Source organism: Trematomus bernacchii, unplaced genomic scaffold, assembly GCF_902827165.1.
Source record: "Trematomus bernacchii unplaced genomic scaffold, fTreBer1.1, whole genome shotgun sequence".
Classification (NCBI taxonomy): domain Eukaryota; kingdom Metazoa; phylum Chordata; class Actinopteri; order Perciformes; family Nototheniidae; genus Trematomus; species Trematomus bernacchii.
The window spans coordinates 372,375-400,352 of NW_022987546.1; the positions used below are offsets into that span (position 1 = coordinate 372,375).

General features: G+C 41.5%; 2 protein-coding genes across 2 annotated transcripts in view; one reads left to right on the forward strand and one right to left on the reverse strand.

The window, feature by feature from the left end:
• The first annotated feature begins 7,086 nt into the window (after positions 1 to 7,086).
• Positions 7,087 to 10,036, forward strand: epcam (epithelial cell adhesion molecule). The gene is made up of 9 exons (XM_034122638.1): positions 7,087 to 7,421; positions 8,103 to 8,204; positions 8,293 to 8,551; positions 8,641 to 8,706; positions 8,793 to 8,859; positions 9,001 to 9,099; positions 9,191 to 9,388; positions 9,482 to 9,526; positions 9,635 to 10,036. The coding sequence occupies exons 1-9, from the start codon at positions 7,358 to 7,360 to the stop codon at positions 9,656 to 9,658; spliced, it is 924 nt and encodes a 307-aa protein (XP_033978529.1). The 5' UTR covers positions 7,087 to 7,357; the 3' UTR covers positions 9,659 to 10,036.
• Positions 10,037 to 11,315: 1,279 nt separating this feature from the next.
• plekhh2 (pleckstrin homology domain containing, family H (with MyTH4 domain) member 2) overlaps positions 11,316 to 27,978 on the reverse strand; it is a 43,812-nt gene continuing 27,149 nt past the window's right edge. The window contains exons 22-30 of the mRNA XM_034122639.1: positions 20,949 to 21,126; positions 19,607 to 19,762; positions 18,894 to 18,991; positions 18,430 to 18,571; positions 18,201 to 18,337; positions 17,476 to 17,605; positions 15,192 to 15,278; positions 14,030 to 14,161; positions 11,316 to 13,302 (exon numbers count right to left, since the gene is read on the reverse strand). Coding sequence (XP_033978530.1) covers positions 13,117 to 13,302; positions 14,030 to 14,161; positions 15,192 to 15,278; positions 17,476 to 17,605; positions 18,201 to 18,337; positions 18,430 to 18,571; positions 18,894 to 18,991; positions 19,607 to 19,762; positions 20,949 to 21,126 — 1,246 coding nt within the window. The 3' untranslated portion in view covers positions 11,316 to 13,116. The remainder of the gene's footprint in view (positions 13,303 to 14,029; positions 14,162 to 15,191; positions 15,279 to 17,475; positions 17,606 to 18,200; positions 18,338 to 18,429; positions 18,572 to 18,893; positions 18,992 to 19,606; positions 19,763 to 20,948; positions 21,127 to 27,978) is intronic.

Here is a 27,978-nt window from a genome sequence, read left to right on the forward strand (position 1 = left end):
ATGAATTGTGTACACCAATACGTTCAAAATGGTCAATTTTCAACTGCAGCAACTTTATTTATCTTCTGTCTCTGCAGCTGCTCAGTGCACTGAAGTCTCTGAAGACTGTTGGTGTAACTCACACTGATATCAACCCGCAAAATATCATGCTGACGATTGAAAACGACCAACTCAGAGTCAAGATCATCGACTTTGGTTCAGCCGTTGTATCTGCGAAAGTGAAACGCGGTGTCGTCATGCAGGCTGCTGCATTCAGGTGGGTATTTGTGTTCCAGTTATCATTAGTTGTTAGTTTTTTTGTATTCAAATCACACCATTGATATGTAAAACATTCTAAAATGAAAATGCTTGTTTTCCACCCTCAGGTCTCCTGAAGTTATTCTGGGCCTTCCCATCACAGAGGCAGTAGACATGTGGTCTTTGGGTGGTGTTTTGGCAACCATGTACCTTGGCAGCCCGTTATTCCCTCAGAGATGCATGATTTATCAAGTAAGTAATCTAAACACAATCAGATTTAGGTGTTTATCTTGAAAACCCAAATAGAAGCGTTTTGGCTAATCGATTTCTGTTATCCAGATGAAAACCGAAGTTAAGATGATGGGTAACAATTCAGAGAATGAGCAAAGATTTGCCAACCTCCTTCGTAAGATGCTGCACCTGAATCCTGAGAACAGAATAACACCCAGTGACGCTCTGCTTCACCCGTTCATAACTGGACTGGATGCTGATGACTCTATAGTAGAGGAATCATCTGAAGAAGATAACAGTTACGCTGATGATGGTTATTGTTCTGCAACGGACACCTCAGAGGGTGCTTCATCCAACATGAGCTCAACAGACGTAGCCTGCGCTGACAATGAATCAACAGATTCTTTCGTCAGTAGCTTGGGTGTAGAAAAAGGTGGTGGAGATCCACACAGAGCAACAACTGTCCTGTATGATGCCGTGTCGGCTGACCAAGGCACAGTCACAGCTGATAATCCTGCTCCACCCTTAACGTTTGACTCCACTGACACCCACATTGGCTCGGATGGAGTCTCAACCAGAAACAGTCCTGGAAAAAGAATCAGGAAGTTCTTCGGCAGGATGTTTAGGGCCCTGTGCAGCTGTTGCTCTACAAATGTTGAGCAATAATTGTATGTTATTTTCTTTCTTTGTTCTTTTATTTCATCATTATTTTAAAAAACGGTTTCAATGGCACTGACCAGGGCCAAAAGGGAGGGTGGAGGGGGTACAGATGAGGGATTCTGGCAGGGAATCTGGGGCAGATGGCCGGGGGGCAAGGCAGAGGCTGAGCACGGGCAGAGTCCGCTGCGGGGAGACTCTGGGGGCCGGGCTGGAGGGCGGCGAGACCCCTCTGGAGGACGGCCTGGAGAGCGGTGGGACAGGCACTGGGAGCAGGAGTCGACCGGGGGGGCGACTGGACGGGAGGGGCTGAGGGATCAGGAGTCGGACGGACCCCCGACGGAACGGGAGGCCCCGACGGAGCAGGAGCCCCAGACGGAGCAGGAGCCTCCGACGGAGCAGGAGTCGGCGGGGCCCCCTTACGGGAAAGGGGCGGGCGGGAGTCGGCCATTTCCAATGGCTGGCGTCTATGTCACGTGATCTTCAACTTTTTCTCCGCAGAAATAAAAAAACATGGCTGACCTTCGTTTTATTCTTGTTAGAAAATGCCTATTTTAAGGTTAGTTTGGCCATTAAAATGCGTTTCGATGTCATTTGATGCGAGAAATATGAGTTGTTATTTCAGATTATGTGTGCAGTGGATGTACATGATCTTTAGTTTGCTAGTTATTACGAAGAATACTTCAGGAAATTGTGTAAATACAACGTTTTCATTGTTACCAAGGTGGTTGCTCGGGACGCTGCTATCAATATTATGTCTGTTATGTTGTGTAACTGTTTAATGGTGTTATCTTTATTGCTACCCCCTTCCCCGTCAATTTATAGTAAACAGTGTCTCGGGCTTTGGCTATAGGGCGGCTCAAAGTATTTTGTCCGGCCGTTGTGAAGACTGGTTTGTTTATTGTCCTTGTTTTTGTTTTAAATAAAGCATATTCAATCGAGACATGCCAAACATGTGACGTCATATGACGCGTCGCATCTGCGCACAGGGAGCAGGGAGGGAGACCCCAAGATCCGTATTCCCCGTATTTTTTAAATAAAGAGATTTTCAATCAAGGGCGCGCATCAAACGTGTGACGTAATGTGGTATTAAAAGTATTAAAAGAAGTGAAAATCACTACAAGTCTGGGCATGTTGAGAGCTGTACATACACACACATTTCATAGTCTTATATTTCAACAGTTTTACGACAAACTGTGACTTTTTTGACATGGAAATTATTATTTAAGATTGACAAACATCATATGTGTAATTCGTGGCACAATTCAAACGGGATCGAAAGATAATCTTTCTCTCTCCATTGACTTCAATGCATACTTTTTCCGAAATAAGATCCCATGGAAGAACCCGGAAGTTTGACGGACATTACCCACAATCCTCTGTAGCAACCATAGACTGTATAAAAAAATTAAATAATACATTATTCCGAGTGTGCTTGCTTTTCTCTTTGAAAGTCATCACATAACGGCATTGTAATACACGTTTCGGCTGCATTAAATATGACATATCTGCCGTAGTTAACTCTATTTATAGAGCCCTGATGACAAGACTTCTAGACAAACAGGAACTGCCGCCAAAACTGAAAACTTGACGTGGATCTTAAATATATAAGCAATTAAACAACATCTTACATTTCTTTTCACACAATACGTCTCCTTGCAGTATCAACACTAATTCGGCTGACTTTTATATTTGATCCAATTGGTAGATAGGCTGTATTTACGCCATAACGGTGCACAGCTGATAGAAAGGGACACCTACTGGTTAAAGCACGTTATTGCATTTTATAATTGTATTATTAATACGGGGAATACGGATCTTGGGGTCTCCCTCCCTGCTCCCTGTGCGCAGATGCGACGCGTCATATGACGTCACATGTTTGGCATGTCTCGATTGAATATGCTTTATTTAAAACTAAAACAAGGACAATAAACAAACCAGTCTTCACAACGGCCGGACAAAATACTTTGAGCCGCCCTATAGCCAAAGCCCGAGACACTGTTTACTATAAATTAACGGGGAAGGGGGTAGCAATAAAGATAACACCATTAAACAGTTACACAACATAACAGACATAATATCGATAGCAGCGTCCCTAGCAACCACCTTGGTAACAATGAAAACGTTGTATTTACACAATTTCCTGAAGTATTCTTCGTAATAACTAGCAAACTAAAGATCATGTACATCCACTGCACACATAATCTGAAATAACAACTCATATTTCTCGCATCAAATGACATCGAAACGCATTTTAATGGCCAAACTAACCTTAAAATAGGCATTTTCTAACGAGAATAAAACGAAGGTCGGCCATGTTTTTTTATTTCTGCGGAGAGAAAGTTGAAGATCACGTGACATAGACGCCAGCCATTGGAAATGAATGGTGAAAAAAAACGTAGGGATCTTACAATTTCAGAGGCGTTTTTGTAGAAATACTACGTCCCAAGTTGTGGACCAACGTAGTTATTACACGTTTAGATGTGAGACTGGGTTGGTAATTCTCTCCGGTTAGTCCACCAGCAGATGACAAACACCCACCTCTCCGCCTCTTCCAAGGAACGAGGGGACCGTGCGGCAGAGTTTCAGTTTCAGTTTCTTTCGCCGGTCAAGATGTCCGTTAAAGTTTAAATCTTCCGGACAAAATTAGAAAAGTGCCGGTCAAAGGTCTTCTTTGTTATTTATTGAGCTTTAAAACAAATGAATAACGACTCTATATAGGCTATAATAAAACACGGAGGACGGAGATCTCTTTTTCTCCCCCTCTTCTGACAGCCCAGCAGCTGATCAGAGCGGCTCCCCTCTCCTGCAGGGGGGCGTGGTCAGCTGCAGCTCACAAAATCAGACCCGTTGACAGCAAACAACACATAGAGCGAAATGAGGCATGGCTAAAATGCATGATCTGTTTGGTATTTCGAAAACAGAAACGTATAAATATACCTTATATAGGTATGGCCCTACAATATATCATTTAAATATAGCATGATAGGTTTCCTTTAAATAAGACTTTAGTTATACCTCGAGTAACATTCACAAGCCCCAGTCTCACAAAAAAATGTGTAATAGCTACGTTGGTCGACAGGGCAAAACGTAGTATATTCACAAATAACCCTCTCAAGACGTGATATGGATACAATATTTTGTAAAGAAAAACATGGAGCTCAAATAATCTTTGTAATATCTATCAAACTATAGATTCTACACGTCCAGTCTAGATTCTTAAAGTACAATATAAACTTCTCGCAAGAAATGACTGAATGGCCAAACTATCTTACAATTTAGGATTTTCCGAAACCTTGCCGCGCCACACTAATTGCGCCGCATAAGCGCATAGGTGCACCGCATTTTCGGCTCACCCTCCTCAAGATGAGGCCCCCTGCGCAAGGTGAGGCCCCACGCAGTCTGCATGATCGACCTGTAGGGAGGGAGGCCCTGGCTACCCTGCAGTATACAAAGTCATTAAAACTAGCTGCACCTTTACCAGCTTTGATAACACTTTAATGCATAATTAATTATAATTAAAATATATAATATATATTATTCTGAAATAGGCAGTCTGCATAATAGGTACTTTCTATATTTTGATGCCAATACTTTTGTACTTTTCCTTGAGTAACATTTTGATTGCAGGATTTTTAGTTGTAACAGAGTATTCCTACACTCGGGTACTTCTACGTTTACTCAAGTACAATATGTGAGTACTTCTCCTACCTATGTCAATGTATTCCAAATGCATTTCACGCTTAATAAAGGAATTCAATGTGATAAATAACTCTGTCCTTAGTTAATGCTTGCGATACGAAATGCAGTGAAAAATGTTTACATAGGCTACTTGCCATTTTTTGGTGTTTTAATCACCTTTGCAAAATCCAACCTTCCTGGACATTTTTTTTTTTTAAAGGTCCCATGTCATGGCCATTTCTACTGATCATAATTCCATTGTTGAGGTATACTAAAATAGATTTATACTGTGCAATTTTCCAAACTCACATTGGTTTCTCATACAGCATCTCTGTATAGTATGTGTATTCACCGGTATTCACTCTCCGTCCTAACCGGCTTGTTGGAGCTCCTGCCCCCCCCCCCCTCCCTGTGAGCCCAGTGTGCTCTGATTGGTCGGGACGTTGAGAGGCTCGTTGCTGCTCGCAGCCGCTGCGAGGAGCAGACAGGCTTCCGTGTCGGCGATACAGCGAGAACAAGCGAAACTCATCCTGAGCACACACAAACACTCACAGCCGAAGTAAAAACAATAAGTGTGGCTTGATATTGAGTAAGAAAAAGGTTTATAACGCTGTGAGCATGGGTCTGCGGAGAGCATTTCTCCGCGATCCCAACGTAGTAGCCCGAAAAACGTTTACCCATTTAAACAGTCGTGGTAGATACCTTGTTTGTTTTAAACATCATAAATACACAAACAACAATGAATACTTACAGGTTGTGTACCCGAATCTCCCGCTGGTCCAAACAAAGTAGGAACAGCATCGTTCTTCAATGCCCTACGCTGTACATATCCGGCATGAATCGCTGAAAGGTTTTGGGAAGCTTTGTTTCGTGAAAGGCTGGCAGAGGGTGTGGCCTCTGGGTATCCCCACATCAGATTACCCAGGAAGTAAACAATGGAAAATGAGAAATCTCCAACGAGGCGTTTTGGGGCAGCATAGACTGTGTTGTACTCGCTACAGGGTGTACTTTGAGTGTTTTTGACTCTGCAGACCGTTTACATGCATAAAAACCTTCATAACACACAAGGGGACGGGTAATAACCGGAAAAGCATGACATGGGACCTTTAAATGGCACATCAGAAGTGCATATGTGAATACTAGAACACAGCACCGTCATTCTTCAGGGGCCACTCTCGGAAAATCCCTTTGATTGATAGTCCTTTGCCTTTAGTAAATAAGCAATTTATAAGACAGATGTTTTTCTCTTTCCTTCTCTGCTTTGCCATCTTTTTTAAAATACAGAATACAGATGAAAATATTGGGTTCAATGCTTATGAGAATATTTCTCTCATAGATCATCTCTAAACTGTGACTCAGCCATGTCATCCAAACAGAGCGTGACTCACAACAACAGCTGGGAAATGTTTTCCCAGCCTCTGGTTTCAGTCAGGTTAGATACCTGCAGGGAGAGTTGATGATGTCATCATGTCAAACTGTGTGCCTCTGTTTATAATAAACAAGTAACATATTCAGAATGATGTCCTAAACACTGTGCATTTTAGGCACATATTGGGATGTTTGTGTTAATAATATGAACACATCTCTGGATACAGCAAAATAGTTTGAATATAGCACACAATTCGATATATTATGGCTATGAAGGAACTGTTTCCACAAAGTGATACAAATCTCATTGTTTTAATGTTACTTTAACATATTGAAAATATATGAAAAGCATTACATTGGTGTAGTAGGTTAAACTGTCAGAAGAGATATATTTTATCCTACAGGAATATTTTAATGATACATCAGAATAAGTAAAGGACTTTACATGAAAAAAACAAAAAAAACACTGTAATTATCAACATTCTGTATATAATAATAGCGAGTCTTTAAGTATGAAGGTAACTGTAAGCCACAGACTAGTAGAAAACAGTTTCACGATAATAATTGAGGCAGAATATGTTCAGGAGAACCAAAAAAGTACCCTGACTTGACACAAATATAGATATTTCCTTTCGTTGGGATATGTGTTACTTATTTTTGTTGGCTAAAAGTCATAGAATATTAAGAAATCTTGCATGTATCGACAAGATAAAAGAGTAAAATGTGTCAACAGAGAGTGAGAGAGCGCGCGCGAGATAAACGGCAGGTCTCCCTACCTGGATAATTAAAGGCGACAAGACCAAATATGGTCACACCGGGAAAAAGGTACGTTTGACCCCCACTCTTTCGACTATGCAAATGAGGGTGACGTCAATAGACTACTTTCTTATAAAGCTCCTTGTAAGTTGAACAACAACCTCCAAAAGGGATAGGCCTACCGGAAATCAACAATATCTCAGTGCTCGTGCTTTTTTGAGACCTTACCTTTGGCGTGTGCGCGCTTCTAGAGTTTCTCTCCAAACAGGTTCGACCAGGACACACCTGCAGGGACAAAAAGGAGCCTTGTGTACTCGGGACGCCATTCTTTACTTCACTGACCTCTGAGGACGACAGACGGATAGAAAGCAGAAGAGGGAAACTTAGATTCACATTAATTCGTTTTTAAGGTTTAATTAATTCCACCATGATGAAAATGTGGATTGCTCTCGTGCTCGTTGCCTTCGCAGCGACGGCGTCAGCTCAAAGCTGTAAGTCTTTTGAATTCTTAAACTGTATTTATCTAAATAACGTCTCGCTAACATGCTGCTTAATTGTGATGAAATTATTTAATAGTCAGTATATTTTCTCAATAGCTTTAGATACGAAAAAGTAAACATTTAAAAATGTTAACTTTTTAATAGGGTGTGTTTTAACAGGTGGCAGTTTTATATTTTAATACGTTTCTTTCCTTACGCGTAATGTTTGCATTGTATGAGGTCTTTTAATAAGCAAGAAAAGATGGAAAACTGAAGTAAAAGCTAGTTAAATATCAAACGCAGATAGTTTCGCTGTTGAGTGGGGGTTGGGAGGATTTGTCCCGCTCCCTGGGGACTTCTCTGTTTGGAGAAACCAACGCCCATATAAACCTGCTGGTCTACCTGCTTTGCCCTCTGTGTATAGTGCTGTATAACTGACAATACAATACATCCCTTATGAATAAGGCTTCCACCAAGCCTATGAGACATTTTGCAAACTTTAATATCAACTTTATCATACTGTCTGCCTCTGTCCAAATATGTAGAATGCTGTAAAACAATCCTAGTTTAGTGAAGTGCCATTTAGATTTGTTTTTTTCTTCAGAAATATACATTTACTTTACATGCGATCTAGTTCATGCTTTGGATCACTAACACGTTCTTCCTTTTTTATTAATTGTGTTTCCTAATTAGGTACATGTGAAACTATGAAATGGGCCACCTGTGATGGAACTCCCTGTGCCTGTACTTTGTTGGTTGCTGACAACACGAAGCAAGTCCTTGACTGCACCAAAAGTAAGTAAAACATAATTGATGAAGTAAAGTATGTAGATTTCCTTACTTTTTTCGCTTGTGATTTACCCCCTTTTCCCCCCACCTTCAGTGATTCCTAAGTGCTTCTTGATGAAGGGTGAGATGTACAGATCTAGAAAGAACCTTGACACCCGTACTGGAGGAAAACCAGTTGAGTCTGCCTTTGTGGACAACGATGGCATCTACGACCCAGAGTGTGAGAACACCGGCATATTCAAGGCCAAGCAGTGCAACAACACAGAGGAGTGCTGGTGTGTCAACAGTGCTGGTGTTCGTAGAACTGACAAGGGAGACAAAACCTTGAAGTGTGAGAAGCTGGTGGAGACCAAGTAAGTGATATCAACATCATTTCAGAGGACTGCGTTCAAAGTTAGTGTTCCAACACTATATATTAACCGCTTGTTTTCTTTTCTTTTAGCTGGGTCCGTCTTCAACTGACACACAAACCTGTGAAAACTCCACTGAATAAAGATAATTTGAAAGCGTAAGTTTGTTTAAAATTAATTAAAAAAACACTGACATTAGATTTTGAGTTTTTTTATAATTCTAATGTATTCCCTTTTAATACAGTGCCATTGCCGATGCCATTCACAAGCGTTATGGCAACTTTAACAAGGCCATGGTGGAAGAAGTTGAGGTAAGTGTCTTATCTGGTGTACTCCCACATTTTATTTCTGTTTGTTACATTAGTCAACTTCATAGGGACTTCTTTGAGAACAATTTATTATCAGAGCAGCATTACAGGAACACTACTAATTTCCTGTCTGTTCTTCTGCAGTATGATGCTGATTCTCGCATGATTGTGGTGGATGTGAAGAAACCCAAGGGAGACCGCAAGAATGACCTGACCAACATGGCCTACTACATGGAGAAAGATGTATGTTAAATGTTTGTTTTTATTTTTTTATATATGTGTATATATCCAAAAGAGAAATCCATTGACCCTATTATAATCTCCTCTCCTGCAGGTCAAGGTGCTGCCCCTCTTCAAGAACCAGGAAAAGTTTGCGGCCACTATGGGAGGCCAGCAGGTGGAGATGGAGAACATCCTGGTGTACTACGTGGATGAGGAGCCCCCGACGTTCACCATGAAGCACCTGTCTGGTGGGATCATCGCCGTCATCGTGGTGGTGGTGCTGGCTGTGGTCGCCGGCCTGCTGGTCCTGGTGAGTGCATTTATCTACTCATGGAACATGTCTTTTCTTCAGCATGCATATCTTTTGAGTTTACAAATCCCAACCCTCTGTTTTTGTGTTTAGTTCTTCGCCAGAAGGCGACAGAACCAGAGATACAACAAAGCCCAGGTGAGATGAACATCTTTGACATTTTCACAATCTCAGTAAAAAAGATCTTTGCCCCATAGAATGTTTTTAACAACTTTTTTTTGTGCTCTTTTCTTTTTTCTAATTCAGTCAAGAGAGCTGGAGACCATGTAAATTCTTCAGGAGTCTATGAAGAGTCTGCTTGTACATCACCTGTTTAGGATTCACTTTTAATTGCAGTGGGAGGGTGCCATTTTGACCAATTTACTTGAGGAATATGGATTGTAAAGGAATTAACTTGCTTGTGTTGATTTTTTTTTATGTTGGCACTGCCCGTACCGCCATTTTTATTTATAAACTGTCTAAAGTCTTGACACAACTTTCAAATCTATATGCCATAAAGAATTTTTCAAAAATTAGCCTAGACCGTATGCAGTTTTATGTTTAGAACACATTTGAAGGGTTTAAATGTTGCGCCATAGATTGTACAGTTTGTTACTTATGTGTGTTTTATGGATTGTTTTTAATAAAAACATTTTTTTTTAAAGACTTCATGTGATGCAGGTTTCTTATTTTAAAACTAAGGGTTTGTGTAAGAAGCTTTGTGCCTCGGACACAGTGGAAAAGTACAGAGGATCATATGGGGGGAAGTGATGAAGCTAGAGGCAAACACTCTGGGCACCATTTTGCATTTTGTGGTCATTGTTTATTCCCTCCCTTTAGTGTCGCATGAAATGGCTGCTTACTGTAATGTAGATTTACACAGGGCAGGTTTCTACCATGTTGAAATGTTTTTTTAAAGGGTGTGGCTACCTGTTTTGAATCCTTAAAGGACACTTTAATCTCTGCTTTCCATTGTCCTTGGCTTACATCTGACTAACAATACACCTGTACATGTCTCATCCATGCCTGAATGTAGTTTATTGAGTGTTTGAGCTCAGGTGTGTGGAATGTAAGTGTGCTGTTTAGTGATACTGTCTGACTGAGACTACCTTGTTAAAGGGAGCTGGTTAGTCACTTCTCTCACCTCAAACTGTTGCAAAGCGTTCAACCTGTCAGTCAGGTTCTGTAACTATCATAAAAAAGGAACTAGTGCAGTATCTACACAAAAAGGAGTTTAAAATGACTTATGGCAGCCTTTATTCATTTGTCAAAACAGGAGACCTAACCGAAGACTGAGTTGGGAATTTGTTGCACAATCCTCTTGAAACAGGTGTTGCAGCAAACCTACATTTTGGTGAAACTGTGTTAAAAATGGCATTTGTATCCTGTCACATGACCTCTGTGTTTGGGTTGGGTGTGCTCCAGCTGAAGGCAGCACTCTAAGAAGCAGTCCTTGTTTAACCTTTGTCTCACAATGTAGTCTCTATTTTTCAAGGGACACAAAGTAAAAGCTGTGCCAAAAAAAGCTGTAAGCAGCCAAATGTATTTTATCTTGAAAGTACACAAAACATCAGATAGTTGACCTTATTTTGTGTAATTGTGCTCCTAGTTTGAATACTGTATATTAACCAGCAGAGTATTACAATTGATTTGTCTATAGTTCTCTTGCCTCGCCTAGTTTTTCAACCCCATGCCTTCCCCCCACTTGTCTCCATAGCAACACAGGGACAAAAGCATGTCTCTAACTAGTTCAGACAGGTTGGGTATGTATTTCCTCCTCCCCTCCCCCACCTCTCTTTGAAACTACAGGAATGAAGGTGTGTCTTGCGGTCAGTCACCTGCTGCAGGTATCAACACGTCAGTTTTATTTTTGCACAAATGAAAAAAACTAGTGTTATGGTTTCCGGTGGATTGTTAATATGAGAGATGACTGCATACACCACTTTGCTGTAGTTTTGTTTATTCAGGCATTACATGTACAGTAATTATAAGAGTTATTCCAAGGATGATTACTTTTATGACAAATAAATATAAAACTGATGATACTTTTCTGTACAAGCTTGGAATAATACTTCAAAGTACCTGTTTACACCTTTATGACATGGGTAACTTTAGCCGTTCATGTGACACCTCTTGTGTGTTCATATGATTCGATGGGAGCTAGCCTTTGTTTATGGTTTGGGTGAAAGTTTGTCTCCTTTTCCAGCGAGTCATATTAGGATATATTCCTGTACAAAAAGCTTTAGAGGGTTAAATGATTCTATTACACACAAAACAGTACAGACAACACTCTATTTCTCTTTAACCCACACTGCCACATCCTCTTACCATCTTCCTCTAAACGTACCTGCGTTTCCTCTCTGAAAAATGTATTGTTAAAGGGTTCCTATTATGCTCAATTTGCGGTTCAAATTTGTATTTTGTACCTCTACTGTGACACGATTACATGCTTCAATGTTCAAAAAGCTCTTTACTTTTCTCATACTGCCTGTGCTGCAGCACCTCTTTTCACCCCCTTGTCTGAAACCAGAGCCCAGTCTGCTCTGATTGGTTAGCTGGCCGGCTCTGTTGTGATTGGTAAACTGCTTAGAGATGTCCCGCCCCCTTAGCCCATCATGTACAATAAGTCGGAGCGCTAGCCAAGTGAAGCGCGAGTGTTACGTAGTGATGTCATTATGTCATGGAAGTAAACAAAGGAGTCCAATTTAGGCATTTCAAGCAGGGGGGAGTCTTTGGGATTTTAGCCTTTGCAGACCATGTCCATGCTCAAAAACCTATATAACACACTACAGGAAAGGGAAAACCCCAAAAACCATAATAGGGCCCTTTAAATGAAGGCATCTAGCTGGTTTCAGTTACTCTTCACCAGAAAGGCTTGAAGTATTTGATTAAAGTTCCACCACTCTCCTGGCTGTTCAGTAACTAAGAGCACACAGGGTCTAAACTGGTGTCCTTTTTTAAGTTAGACAAACCGCCAACTCATCGATTGCACTTCACTTTTTGAACAGTGTTCTTCAGTCTTTCCTTCTGCTTTCATCCTATCGTTCAGTATCATTATATCTAACTCTGTCTGGGTTTCACTTCCTGGTAGGGTTTCAGTACCCTACAGGGGGAAGGAAAAATTAAAAAACACTGTCTTAATTATTCCCTAACAAAGAGTCATTGCCTCTTATTTGGTTAAAGCCAGAATACAATAATTTACTTCAAACAGCATCTTTGAACAAGGAAATGTTGCACAAGGTACAGGTAGATTAATAATGAGACCGCAAAACGCTAGCTCAGTCTGTCAATAAAGAGTGTTGACTTTTCTTTGGAGTCGGCACTTGAATGCAACACATTCATCAGTGACAAACAATGTCTTAGAAGAATGTTGTTTTAAGACACTTTTGAAGGTATTACAACACACTGCTCCAGGTTTATAAATCACCTTTTATATGCTTGAAATGAAAGGACAGGACATTCCAGAAATCCTGAGTGATGATGTGGGTAAACTGCTGCAACCTCAGCTGCTCTTTCATAATACAACTTACCAAACAGGAGACAAGTCCAAACTCGTCTGGATGGGGCAATTACGCTAAATGACCATTCCACATTCCAGAAATTAGTTCGGGCCAATGAGTCACATCTACAGGACAGAAAGGATTCTGGCCTAGTGCAACTAAACCTGTACTGTAGGTAAATCCTTCATTTTTGTTATATAAATGAAGTAAAAGGGTTGATATTTCTCAGGGTGAGTTATGTTTGTGTCGTCACAGCAGCGTGGGAGTCTTGCTGGGGCGTCCCAGAGTCGGGGGGGATTTGCTCCTCAGCTCTTTGCTCTTCAGGCTGATGGGCTGCGCCACCATCAGCGCCGGGGCGGAGAGGTGGTGCGCCGCCGCCTTCTGCTGATGAGCGCTGTTGATGTAACCTGAGATGAGCAGGGTGATCTCCCTTATCTGATGGCAAAACACAACAAAAAGGCCTGTCAGCGTGTAGTTTTGATGGTGCCTCCATGGACAAAATTCACTTCATGAAATCGTTTAAGGGTCTGCTTCGGCAAGTGAAGGCTCTTTAGGAGTTGCAATATAATGCTAGTAACTATTGTTGAGAGCATTTAGAAAAGTTTAGGGTTATACGAAGTGGTTTTTCAACAAAATTGATAAGTTAAGAAGTTACAGACAGAATTGTTTTGCTATTGAACAACTTAAACTTCCACGAGTTCACAATTTTCATGCTAAATTACAATTAAAATTCAAGCTTTTGGGGGGTTTTATCAGCTGTTTTCATTTAATATAGCATTTTGCAGGTTAGACTTAACAGGAAGTGGAAATCCCTGGTTTCCAGAGTTTATATGAGAAAATGGCTAATGCTAACAGTCTCCTCATATTGAGACGCCTGCTCAGACAATTCTTAGCAAGTTAGTAAAGCCCAAAACATGTCAAGATGAATCCCTTAAACCACTCTCTCAGGATTCTCAGTTGGCCAAGGTAAATATTCAATTAGTAATGGTTCAACTGTCAAAGCTGATTAAAACCTTTTCATTTATGTAATAAAAATGAAAGGAAATTGCTTTAAAGCTGCATGCGCGTAATAAGGTTGATTGATTGTCTAACCCTACTTGAGTGTCTGAATGGTCATGATGGACACCAAGGTTATTGTAAAACAGCCTGATCGCTCATTAACCTTTGAGGCGTCCATAGAAAACAGATGTTTCTCTGTAGGTTTGTCTTTGCTCTGTCCCACAACCAGCATGAAGTCCTGTTTGCAGCCGCCAAACGTCACCAAGGTCTTATAAGGGTGGGACACCAGCGGCTTCTGAAGACACAGATGTACAGATATTCATGTTATGACAGGATTCTGATAAGAAAGATAGAAAACAATGTGGAAACTAAATCCATGTGGAGATTAGGAACGCTACATAACACAACATTATTACCCCAATTCCTGGAAGAATCTTCATATATGACCTACATATCACTTTCTGTAAGCAAGCTTACTCATTAGCATTTTTGCTGTGCTTTAGTCCAACTTATGTGACAAAATCATGTTAAGCTAGTGCTTAACTGTGCTAATATAATCAAGTTATTTTAGACCACAGGTACCCCATGGAAAATGACTGACTCTTAAAGTGATAGTTCTGATTTTTTTGGAGTAAGATTGTATGAGGAACTTATCAATAGACAGTGTATTATTACATAAATGGCGATCGACACACCCTCATTCTGCAGAAGCTAACAGGAGCTAGCATACATTAGCTACGCAATGCTGTACTTCTGTGGACGGGGGCAGTGGCAAAGTACAAATTACCCACCTAGAAATGTTAACTGCTTAAGTCGTGAGACAGCACTTTCCAAATGGGAACTAAAGCATTTTGCTATGCTCTCTTTAGAACCACCAGACTCCATTAACAAAACCATGAATTTTACCGCAGGAAACATAGAAGGTATATACTGTTCTACTGCCTCAATGGGTTAGTTTGTTTGTTGTTACTCCCTTAAAACACCAAAGTGACCTATTGTGTTTGGCTAAGTAATTATAATGGAATCTGGTGGCTTTGGACGAAGCATAAAAAAAGACTTTAGTTCTCGTAAACATAGCCTAGACTTGAACTGATTAATTTATGGCTAAAATACATTTTGCTGCTATCCCCTTTCACAATAGCACATATTATGTGTGTACTCCTGCTTGTTTCTCTATGGTCAGGCTACCTTGTGTAACCTCATTTCAAAATTGTAGCTTCAAGACCCAACACATCATACAGGTTTCCTGTTTAGATTCTCTTTATCAGGGGATCAAGTAGACATCATGTCACACAGTTGCAAGGAGATAAAACAGAGACGCTTACGACAGAGTTGTGCTCCAGAACGCTGACACCATCTTCATGCACCGCCAGCCAAACACGAGCCCCCTGCTCCGGAGAGGGAGGGATGGCCTTAAAACAGAGAGAAACATGAAGAGAGTTAAAATGTCATAATAAACTACAAGGTGATACACTGAGAATAGATACAAACAGTATGCAATGCCACATGTAGATACGCTGTGTGATTAAGATGAATCATCAGCAGTCTGTACAGTGTACCACTTTTTAATCAATCTGAATCTTATGCATTTAAATAAAAATTGATTGAATTAAATTACGATAACTTTATCTTACACTGTAAAATATTACCATGATTTCACAATATTTAGCTGTAATATTTTACAATAAATTACTGTTTTACCACTTTACAGTCTTTACCTGTAATGTTCACAATATAATACTGTAATTTTGAATTTCACAGTGTCGCTTATTCTAACGCCGGGAGACATTTTGCCATTTTGAGCTGTAGGCCATATTTTTGCAGATGTGTTTATGTTTAGCCTGAGGACCTGGTAGTCCAGTTTTCGCGGCTTTATTTTGTTTCCCATATAGGGTTTATAATTGATTTCTGGTTAGAGGGGGGGGAGCTCTGGGTCCTACGGCCCGTGGTGTGGCTGGCTCGGGTTCCCTCCTTCTGTTTGTTCCTTTTGGCCAGTCCTCCAGACCTCTTTTTGTTTCCCGTTTCGCGAGCAAACGGCTGATTATCAATAAATGCTCGTACCGGTTATTGCGTGTATTCTTTCATGTTGCGGGTCTCAGCACGAGCCACTACCGCGGAGTAGAAGTTGGGGCCGTAACAACATGTCCAAGACACTGTGAAATGTACTTTGCACTTCAATGGAGTAATACAAAGTTAAAATGGGCATTTTCTTTGTTTTTCTTTGTTGATTGAGCTGATTGAATTGTGTAGTTATGGTAAAATCCCAGTTAACTAGTCACATTTACAATATATTATTGTATTATTTACATTTTTATATTTACAGTAAATTACTGGCTACTGTGTTGCATTACAAATACAGGTAATTACTGTAATTTATGTACAGCAAGGTACCATAATACCACAGCTCTGTACTGCTATATCACAGTAATTCCATGGGCATGGCAACTGTAAAGTCACAGTATTTAGTTGTACTTTTATTCTAATTTACTGTAAAATATGTACAGTAAATTACTGTGAAATATTTACAGTCAATTACTGTGAAATATTTACAGTAAATTACTGTGAAATCCATGCAACTAGTAGCCAGTAATTTACTGTAATTTTACAGCCAAACATTTTACAGTGTACCTACAGTATACATAGAAGATGTATAGATATGTAGATGCATACTGCTTTTAATGGATATGAATCCAATTTAGTTACTTATTTATTACATTATCTTATTTAATTATTTATTTAATTATAATGGTATAAGGTAATTGCAATATAGAATAAAATAATGTATAAATAAATAAATATAAAAATATAATGATTAAAAATGTACTTCTTTCGGTGTTTGAGAAAGTATTCTTTAAATTCAAATAAAAACCTAATCAAAGATGTTTTTTTTTTGCACTTATGTATGTTAAATTGTCAGTATTTAATCAATAATGTACGATGACAATTTACACTCAATCTGGTTATGATTAATTTGACGTAATATATTATATTTGAATCTAAACCAGAAGGCAACTGAGTGTAAACAATGGTAAAAACAAAAGTTTCCCCAGATTCTGGTTCATCAAACTAAAACACTTTGATGTGTACTTATTTATCAGTACCTATGCTTTTTCTAGGAGTACTTTTGCTTTCTGAATGTAATACACTGAACAACACTGTGAACACACCACAGTCACAGCTGTGACATCACTGTATGTTTAATCAGTGACCAAAACATTAGAAACCCCCTGTATGAATAGTGGAATCAGTTTTGCTGATGCGGTTTCAGCGCAAGGCTAATTTACCTTCATTTGATATTGCTTGGGTAGTGCACAATATCAGTTTACTTCATTCATGTTAGCCTTTATTTGTTCATCACACTCAGACATTGTTTATATCAAATCCTGATGATAAGACCACACACACACACACACACACACACACACACACACACACACACACACACACACACACACACACACACACACACACACACACACACACACACACACACACACACACACACACACACACACACACACACACACACACACACACACACACACACACACACACACACACACACACACACACACACACACACACACACACACACACTCTCTCTCTTACCTCTGCTTCAAATAACCTGGCTCCAAAGAAAGGCCACTTCCTGGCAACGGTCAGGTAGATCCTGACACACTCCGATGGACTTCGCCCCCTGAGGGAGGCCCAGCGGGCGGAGAGGCGCTGCAGCAGTTGTCTGACGGGGGGGGGGGGAGACAGACATCCATTATACTCTTTTGATTGCCACAACCTGATTTTGGAAAAGGTGTTGCTGCATAACTTGAAATAGCTCTATTGTCCCTTTGTTGGAGCTTTAGGACCTCCTTTGTGCTGATATGGCATGTTTATTTACACAGCACCTTATCAAACACTGAGGTCATTTAAAGTGTATTGCAAGCAAAACAAAGTAAATATAAGTTTAAATAAATGGCAGTTACGTTTCTACAGTACAAGACAGGTTTAAAATCGAACAAATAAAAATACCATTAAAGCAATATTTAATTAAAAAAAAAACGTTTCACAGAGATCTGATTGGACTGGATTAGTATGAATGATGCAAACATCTATAACAAATACTGTATGTTCATAGCATCAGGAAATTGAGGGGTTAAATGCCAGGGAGCAACTTCCCTTTAAAGAAAACCTACACTTTATGGCTGTAACAACAGATTATGAAAATGTGAAGTGAGCATACAAAAGAGGCAATATCTAAAGTATATTGCCAACTTAATAAATCGACACAACCAAAATAAAAGTGGGAAGTATGTGTCGTTTTCAGTGTGATCTGGTACCTGAGCTGCTCTTCAGATGTGGTTCTCCGGTAATGTTTGGGATAAAATCTGTCCAGAACCTGTTTGAGGGTTTGGTTGGACTTGGTCTGTGCTGATCCAGGAGCAGAGAAGGGACGCTCAAAGTCTCCAAACTCCACCTGAACACAGACACAAACATGTTACACAAGTACAAATTAAAAAGAAAATGTTCAGGAGAAATTCATTAAAAATGTTTCTATAACTTCCAGACCTGGGCCAGCAGGGCAGCCATTTCCAGAGCCAGTTCCTTGTTGACAGGGAAGTGTCCTGCTACAATAGCCTCATTTGTCTGATAGGCCAGCAGCAACCTCTCCCTCTCTGACTCCCCCCTGACCTGGAGAGAGGAGTACAGCCTGCGAGTGGGGTCAGACATGGTAAAAGTGAAAAAAGATGGAGAGAAATGAACAAATACAGACATGTATTTTCAAATGTTTGTGTTGTATTTCTCAAGACTGAATCAATTTAGTCTTCACTCCAGTTGAGCTTTTAAAAGATTGCATTCAATCAAAATACAACTACTGCGTAGATGTTGAAATACGTTCTGATGTATTCCCTTAAAGTGAACCCTAATCAAAATTCCTAGATATCTTGAGGCTGAATCTACACATAGATTTGTTGAACCTGGTGTAAGCATAGATGTATGTAAGTGTTTTTCTTGGTAGGGTCCTTCTCTACCTGTTCTTGTAGGTGAGGCGGACAGTCCTGGTGTTTTCAGACTTGCCAGTGTGCTGCTCCTTCGAAGCTTGCTCCCATTTGGAGATAATGTCACAAATCTGCAGGAGATATACAAACGCTTTGATTGGACCTTTGTTAACAAATTTGTGTTGACTTGTTTGCTTACATTATTTAAAATATTTTCAGAAATGTTCAAACAGAAATGTAATCAAGGTTACGGCCTGTTTCATTTGGTCGCCTGTAATGGCAACATATTCTCTTTGTACATTTGTGGTTGAGTTTTTTTTTGTGCTGTTTAGCCAAGTGATAGATTTTAGTCATTGGCTGTCTGGATCTTAAAGTATCAGAAACACAAGCTGAGGAAACGTTAGCGGCAACCAAACAGCATTGGAAAAACACCGATTTTAATGTGAAAATGCTCAATTCAACATTTTACCAATTTAATCATTTGGTCTGATTGTTTAGAAGAGGAGCAGACCACTGTGGATAATACGGCTGACGTTAAAAACCTCCTAAGTATCTGGATTTTAAGTTATCAGAGGAAAAGCTGAGGATGCATTAGTTGCAACTCAGCTCAAATCACCTCGAGGAAGTCAGATTTGAGTCAAACAGCGAAGTAGAAATACAGATGTTTATCGTTAATCTGTTCAATTGTTTTCAATCCAGGTATAAAAACGAAACAGTTCCTCTGATCACATGAATGGAAGCAGCACCTTGATGGCTCCCTGCAGACAGTGCTCCAGCTCTCGTCCCGTCGGGTCATCAGTGAACAGGCTGAACCCAGACAGACCCGTCTTCCTGATGCCGGTGTCCTGGTTCAGGCGACACTGGAACTCGTCCACTGTGGTCGAAGCATCGAAGCTCACCACCTGAGGAAATGCAATGAAATACATCACATCAGTTATTATCATGATCATGATCTGTCTGACCATATGATCAATGTCATGCTAAAGTATTTTAGTCTAAACATTTAAACGTTTGTTTTGTGTCCAACGTTATCTGTAAGAGGTACATGCAAAAAATCGTCAAAAACATATTTAAAAACGGATTCCTGTCATGCATGTATTTCTTTTCGACTTTTCTTAATTCTGCCCCTTTGGGACCTTTTAAAATTGTCTTTGAAACAATATACATACAATACTACTTGAATACTACAATATTTTCTTTGTTATCGTATTAAAATCAGACGTCCCAACATGGTTTCCATGGGTCGGTAAACAGTCATAAGTCCAATTATTTTAGCCCAAAAAAAAAATCGAAATGGTCTTTAATGTAATTGTATAGGTATCAATTGACCCTCTACTGTTGAGTTAACTGCAAACTATCAGAATGGTTGTCTACATTTTTTTGCTTTTGATCAAAATACCATTGCCAAAATGTTTGGTTATTTACATTTGATTACATTTTTCCTGACTGACATGTGATTGTAGGTCAGTTTGGTTTTGACCACTGTTGAAACCATTAAGGCTTTCCATAGGTATATTGAGGATTTTTATGAAAACATAAAAAAAAGAATTCTGACAGCAAAGGTGTTCGCATCAAAACATCTACGCTTTCATGTATCGTCTAAACCTAATATATATTTTTGACTGGCTAATATTACTATTGTATGCCAATACGTGTGTGTTGTGGAAGTCATTAGTACTTGTTTTATCATAAAATCTCATACAAGTATTGAAGTTATTTTGATGTGGCCTTAAATGTCTTATATTAAACTTGCTGGAACCGACAGTGTGAAGCAGATTTATTTTTATCATCAACAGCTGATACTAGGCTGTGATGTAATCAGTTTCTCCAAGCATACACAGAGAGGGAGCAAGGAGTGACAAAAACAAACACGCCCTGAAGAGAAACCTGACTCAGAGCGTACAGGTGGATGATTGGGGGGGGTGTCAGTGAAGCATGTGAGCGATGCATGATATGCACGTTAAACACACTGAATCTTCACGATGGTATGTTAGGGATGGAGATATGAGTATCTGGCAGCATGATTCCACCTGTTGGCTTCCCTGTGGTTGTTATGGTCATGTGTCTTCCTGTGTGATCTGCTCCTACCTGGTAGGTGTTATTGAGGAAGTGAACAGGCACGCTGAAGGGCAGGGAGTGATGGTAGGGGTTCCTCAGGAGGATGGACAGGATCTCCATTCGGGACGGCCTGGCCTGCCTCTCTCCCTTCTGCTGCGTCCTCTCCATGGAGCGCTGGCAGTACACAGCATACTTCCCCGCCTCCGTCCTGAGGAGACAGTGGTTTATACTGTGACTGGTTTTACTACAAGTACAATTACAAATGTTTGTGCTAATATGTCCGTTTTTTGTGAACAATGAAAGCCGGTATTGTTTTCTAATGGCGCGTTTCCACTGCAGCGCGGAGCCCCGTTTAAGAGAGCTGTGACGTCAGCGGCCCGTTTTTGGTTGCGTTTCCACTTGGCCTAGTACCGGCTAGCGGGTCTTAATTCACAGTTTTTCTGGCCCCATAAAATCGTGGTTCTAGGGCCAGGAACAACCAGGCTGAGTCGGGCTGAGTATGCTAAACTAGAGAGAGAATCGCTGGCAAGGGGGCTACAACTACAACAAGATGAACATATTTGACCGTGATTTAATTGTAATACACGTTTCAAAATGATGCCGAAGTAACAACATACTGATACCGGTTAGTAAAAACCATGAATTAATGCTTTGACAAGTCTGCAGACAGACGGCAGGCGGAAAACCTTTTAAAATGCGTGTTTTCTAAATGGAGATTGGCTAAGCTAACGCAGTATATACTCCGACAGTCCACACTCACAACAACGGCCTATACAGACATAAATAAACCAGCGACTGTATTCACCATGACACAGACAGTCTGTGGTTTGTACTTGTTTAACTTTTGTCTAGTTTCTGAACAGATATGAGGAGCTGTGAGCTTGAGTGCTAACAGCTAACGGTTGATGTTGTTTTTCTGTGGTTCTCATTGAAGATGACGTCACGGCTCCGCCTACACTGCGTTACTATAGTTACTACCCCAGTTCCTAAACTGTAATGGAAATGCGCCATAAAAAGTGAGTCAGTCCTAACGAGGCCTAGCCATACCGAGCGAGGCCGTGTAGTCGAAATGCGCCATAAGTGTATAGGAAGAAGATGTCAAATTTAAGATGAGAGATTTTATTAATACAATTAATCATGGAGCCCAAGTTTCTTTATTTGTATTGGTTGTTATAAAAAAAATAACATAAGAAAAACTTAGCAAATCTATTTAGATGATAGCACTTTCATGGAAAAATGTAAATAGACCAATTATTGGTAAATGTTATATTTTTTATTAATATTTTATTTGTTTACTTTTTATTCTACATTCAATGTGTTCTTATTTGATTTGATTTGTTTGTTTGTTTTGAATATTTTATTTCTATAATTATACTATATACTATGATAAAAAGATGGCGCCGCGGATGGCTACTTCGATGTTACGGTGCGCTTTGTTTTGTCTTGTTTTGTGCGTTAATTCAGTGTTTACATACTGTACACCGAACTCTTTCACTAGGGAAGAGCTCCTAAACATTAGAGAAACAACTCCAGCGGATTACTTTCCCACTTTTCTCTGTTCTTCCGTGGAATTACTGGACATTCTCGTAAAAGGTTCCCTCACCTGCATTCGAGCACTCAAACGCCACAGGAGAGGGAAAATGGCCGGGACACTGGTGCGCCTCCGGAGCCGCGGACTTCGCACGCCGCTACCCGGAATATTTCTCTCCAACGTGCGTTCCATAAGCAATAAACTGGACGAGCTTCAGCTAGTAGAAACAGGGACTTCTCTTCATCTCTTCATCTCTTCATCTCTTCATCTCTTCATCTCTTCATCTCTTCCGCGCTCACACACACACACACACACACACACACACACACACACACACACACACACACACACACACACACACACACACACACACACCACACACACACACACACACACACACACACACACACACACACACACACACACACACACACACACACACACACACACACACACACACACACACACACACACCCAACCTCCCTCATCCAGCACCAGTCACTGCCCATCTCCGCTGCTACTGCACTGAAACGGTACTTAAATATATTATTAGCATTTTAAACTGTATACCCCGGTTATCTAGGCCCTTTGTTTTGTTTAATGTATATATGTCACACTGTAGGACTGCGGGAAACGATATTTCGAGATTTCTGGATGTTACAACATGTAGAATTCTTGACAATAAAGCTGACTTTGACTTTGTGTTTTGTGCTTCACTGAGACCTGGCTGTGTGGATCGATTCCTGACTTGGCGCTGCAGCTGGGAGGCTTCCAGCTGCTCAGAGCGGATCGCGACGCGGAGCTCTCTGGCAAATCAAAAGGTGGAGGAATATGTTTTTACACAAACATTGGCTGGTGCAACGATGTGACAGTGATTCTGCAGCACTGTTCTCCCATTCTGGAAACCTTTAATATCAACTGCAAACCCTTTTATTCCCCCCCGAGAGTTCTCCTCATTCATACTGGTTGGTGTGTACATTCCACCGCATGCTAATGTGCAGGAGGCACAGAGCACACTCGCCGACCAGATACTGTGTGTGGAGAGGACTTATCCGGACTGCCTAGTTATTGTTCTTGGTGACTTTAACAAAGGCAACCTCAGCCACGAACTCCCAAAATATCAACAATTTATTAAATGCCCCACCAGACAGGGGAACATATTGGATCACTGCTACACCACCATCAAGGGAGCCTATCACGCCATCCCCCGCGTTGCATTGGGCCACTCTGACCACACCATGGTTCACCTGATTCCTGCATACAGGCAGAAACTCAAGCTGTGTAAACCTGTAGTGAGGACATTCAGGCAGTGGAGCAGTAAAGCTAAGGAGGAACTTCAGGCGTGTTTGGACTGTACTGACTGGGACATGTTTAGGACTGCAACGCAAAGTCTGGATGAATATGCAGAGGCTGTGACGTCATACATCAGCTTTCCCGCGAGGACAGCTGTGTACCAACACGCACCAGGGTGAGTTTCAACAACAACAAGCCCTGGTTCACACCAAAACTGAAACAGCTAAGATTGCAAAAGGAGGAGGCGTTTAGGACTGGCGATAAGGCACGTTTTAAGGCGGTGAGAGATGCTAAACGACAATACTCTGAGAAACTTCAACATCAGCTCTCAGCAAACGACTCTGCTTCGGTTTGGCGTGGTCACAAACTACAAGCCAAAAGCCTCCCTCTCCATGAACGACCGACGCCTTGCAAACGATCTGAATCAGTTCTACTGCAGATTTGAAGACAGAGGTGCCGTTTACACGAGGACAAAACTGCTTGTATCTGCATAGTTTCTCTTGCGTATAGCCCTATTATTTACATGAGGCCGATAGAAACGGACCCCACAAACGATAACGGGTCCCAAGGTGGATAGATTTGCAAACGAAACTCTCTGGGGGGTCAAACGAGTCCGTGTAATCGCCTCTATACGAATATTTCCTGAAAAAATAACGATAGCCCCACCTCTCCCCACCTCTGCCCACCTCTGCTGATCACTGCTGTAGCATGGCCAGTAGCCATCTGTAACGATCAACTATCAAAAATAGCTGTGTTAATTAAACGCACAAGGGGTTCTTGAATGAAATAATATTATAAAAGGCAAACCAGAATTGTTAACGCCCATTATAAAACGGACAAGTAAAATCAAGCAATCTGATTGGTTCTTAGCCGTGGTATACTGAGCGTATACCACGGGTAGAATTGTAAGTTACTTTTCACAACAAGTCAGTATCCCTCCGCGTCTGAGATAAACAGTATACAGTTGGGCTGCAAACTGGAACAAGAAAGCAGCGGAGAAGTAACGGGGCAGAAACCCTCCTTTTTACGCAACGGTCCAGACATAGACATCAAACGGCAAAAACATATTCAGTGTGCAGTTCCTTTGGCATTAGGGCAGGGATATTTAGATACTTTCCAAGGTTTGACATAATGAATTGTGCTACTTTTAAAGCAAGCAACGATGTTTTCAAATCTGTAATCAAAAAGGTCCGCAAACGACGACATGTAGAGCTACGTGAAGAGCAGGTCGACCAACTGGAAAAGTATCACCATTCAAAAGCTTTCTGATGCGGGTCTTGAAACAAAGCAGAGAAATGATGACCGTTAGTGGCCACAGGTGCGAAAGCTCTCTCCAGAGCTACTGGAAGCCGACTCTCTGGGACCGGAGAAAGTGGAGCAATATTCTCGCCACGCCAAGCAACAGCCTAGAACAACCTCAGCCTATACAAGTAACCACGTAAGCCATGCTACTGATGCTGGACAGTTTTTCAGTGGGTGCACAATAAACGGCAACATACACATTAATGTAAATAAATAGCCAAATAATGGATCAACGCTCTCTGTCTAATATGTTCGCTAGCTGTTGTTAGTGTTGTTGCATAGCAACCACCTCGCACTATGTTTCGTGCAGAAGGCAACAGAGGGACTATTTTATTTTGAACATCATTATTTACTAATAAAAACTATTTAAATTAGAGTGTGTATTTTTCTTTCATATTGCCACACTTGGTAACCGTTTTATAAAAGCAATAGCTCACTTCAGGCCGTGATATATGCTCATTATATCACAGCTAAGGGGGTTGTCGACCCTCCGCTTCGCGTCGGGCCGAACCACGCCCCTTAGCTGTGATATAATGAGCATATACCACGGCCTGTCGTGAGCTATTGCTTAAATTTACTCCGTAAACAAAATAAACCGAGTCAGATTTCATGCATTGATCCATTATATTGACAATTTTCCAGCCAAACAACACAAACAAAATTAAACAGTCCGCTCTGCGATACACCAAAATTGTCTTTACTGCCTAATCCAGGCCATTATTGTTCATTGCTCCTGCGCCCGTCGGCGGCAAAAAGAGAAATGTTTGTAGGCCTATTCAGGCTATAATCCACACAAAAAAAGGAAACACAGGACCGGCGTGTCCCAGAGGAGCGATCTCACCCGGTGTTTGTAGAGAATATCTCTCTTTCTGAGCGCATCCTCTCCACGGAGACGTGCTTCTTGGTCGGTCGATGCAATATCCACAGATTTGGTTTCTTTCAGTTAACTTCCCCGTTGCATTTATCCATATATTTACATGCTGAGGAAATTACTATATCCCGCTGAATACCAGCAATCGCCACACACACTTCCTCCTGTCAGTAGCTACTGCTAGTCCTACTGCTACTGACCATGCTACAGATATTAGTGCAAAATCTACAGCTCCTCTACCACAACCATCAGCAACAAGTGGACATGGAGAATTACATGAACTACATGTTGCTAAATCCACCGCGGGGCATAAACAGAAGGGTAGCCATGGCAACATTGCTGCGGGGCTGCTCCGGAGTCTTCTTCGCTGCTTTTGGTGTATTTTGTGGCGGAAGTTACAGCGCCACTTACAGTCCCGGCATATGTACTACAGCGTGTCCAGCGTTTCCAGCGGTCTCGTTTGAACAGACACGTTAAATGAAACGAATGCATGTGAACGGAAGACTTTTTTGAAAACGCATACTGTGCATAAACGCAAACGTTCCCGTGTGCACAACGCCAGAGAGTTCAGTCCTGACACTATCCCCCATGACACCTCTCAACAGCTTCAGTCTCACACCTCCACATCCCCCTCCCCTTGAGGCGTAGGCTCCACGAGGACGAAAACGGGTTGAATCCGCATATTTCTCATGCGTATAGCCCTTTAAGCTCGACGACGCCGTAACAGAAACGTAGAAACAGACCCCGCAAACGACAACGGGTCCAAAGGTGGATAGATCTGGGAACGGAGCGCTCTGGGGGGTCCAACGGGGCCGTGGGGTCGCCTATACGGTCATGCGTTTCATAGCCCCGCCTCTCCCCGCCTCTCCCCACCTCTGCTGCTCACCCCCGCAAAAGTACACTGCACACTGAATTCAGATTATTTATCTTTATCTCGATATGAACATAAACGCGAGTGAAGTCTAATCTGACAGGACGGAGACACGCAGCTCCTGCAAAACACACACTTAAAGTCAGATCACCACCCTTAGCTATTTTAATTACCTCTCAAACTACCTAAACTAGTTATAAATATGTTTATTTTTACTGTCGGGTTTACTTACTGGATCAGCTGCTGCATGAGGAAGCATGAAGATTTAAACTTTAACACACATTGACCGGCGAAAAACTCTGCGCGGTTCCCTCCGCCCCCACCGCGGAGAATAAACAGAAGTGCAGCCATGACAACCATTCTTCTTCGCTGCTTTTGTGGAGGAAGTTGCTGCTTTTGTGGAGGAAGTTACAGCGCCACGTACAGGTTCGGCATATGTACTGCAGCTTTTCCAGCGGTTGGATGTAAACGGAGCCGTCTCGTGGAGCTTGACACAATCCGGTGTATATTGCGTGTGGGCGGAAGGTTTTTTGCGGTTGCATTTGCGTTACTCCGATGCGTTTTGCCGTATGCGTTCCCTTGGAGCCGGGGCCTCAGTGTCCCACTCTCCTACACCACTGACCTCCCCCGACACATCAGACTCTCTCTCAATCAATGAAAGGGATGTAAACAGACTTTTCAGAAAACTCAATACCAGAAAAGCGGCTGGCCCTGACAATGTCTCCCCCTCCACCCTGAAGCTCTGTGCTGATCAGCTGTCTCCTGTGTTTACTGACATCTTTAACACCTCACTGGAGACATGCCACGTCCCAGCATGCTTCAAAACCTCAACAATCATCCCGGTTCCCAAGAAAGCAAGGATCACAGGACCAAATGACTACAGACCCGTCGGCCTGACCTCTGTGGTTATGAAGTCCTTTGAGCGCCTTGTCCTGTCCCACCTGAAATCCATCACAGACCCACTCCTGGACCCCCTGCAGTTCGCCTACAGAGCCAACAGGTCTGTGGACGACGCTGTCAACATGGCCCTTCACTTCCTCCTCCAGCACCTGGACACACCAGGAAACTACGCCAGGATCCTGTTTGTGGACTTCAGCTCCGCCTTCAACACCATCATCCCGGCTCTGCTGCAGGACAAGCTCTCCCAGCTGCAGGTGGATCACAGACTTCCTGTCTGACAGGAAGCAGCACG

Coding starts and splice junctions, on each gene's coding strand:
- epcam (XM_034122638.1), top strand. CDS start 7,358: ATGATGAAAATGTGGATTGCTCTCGTGCTCGTTGCCTTCGCAGCGACG. Junction 9,389..9,481: donor TCGCCGGCCTGCTGGTCCTG/GTGAGTGCATTT, acceptor TTTTGTGTTTAG/TTCTTCGCCAGAAGGCGACA. Junction 9,527..9,634: donor AGAGATACAACAAAGCCCAG/GTGAGATGAACA, acceptor TTTCTAATTCAG/TCAAGAGAGCTGGAGACCAT.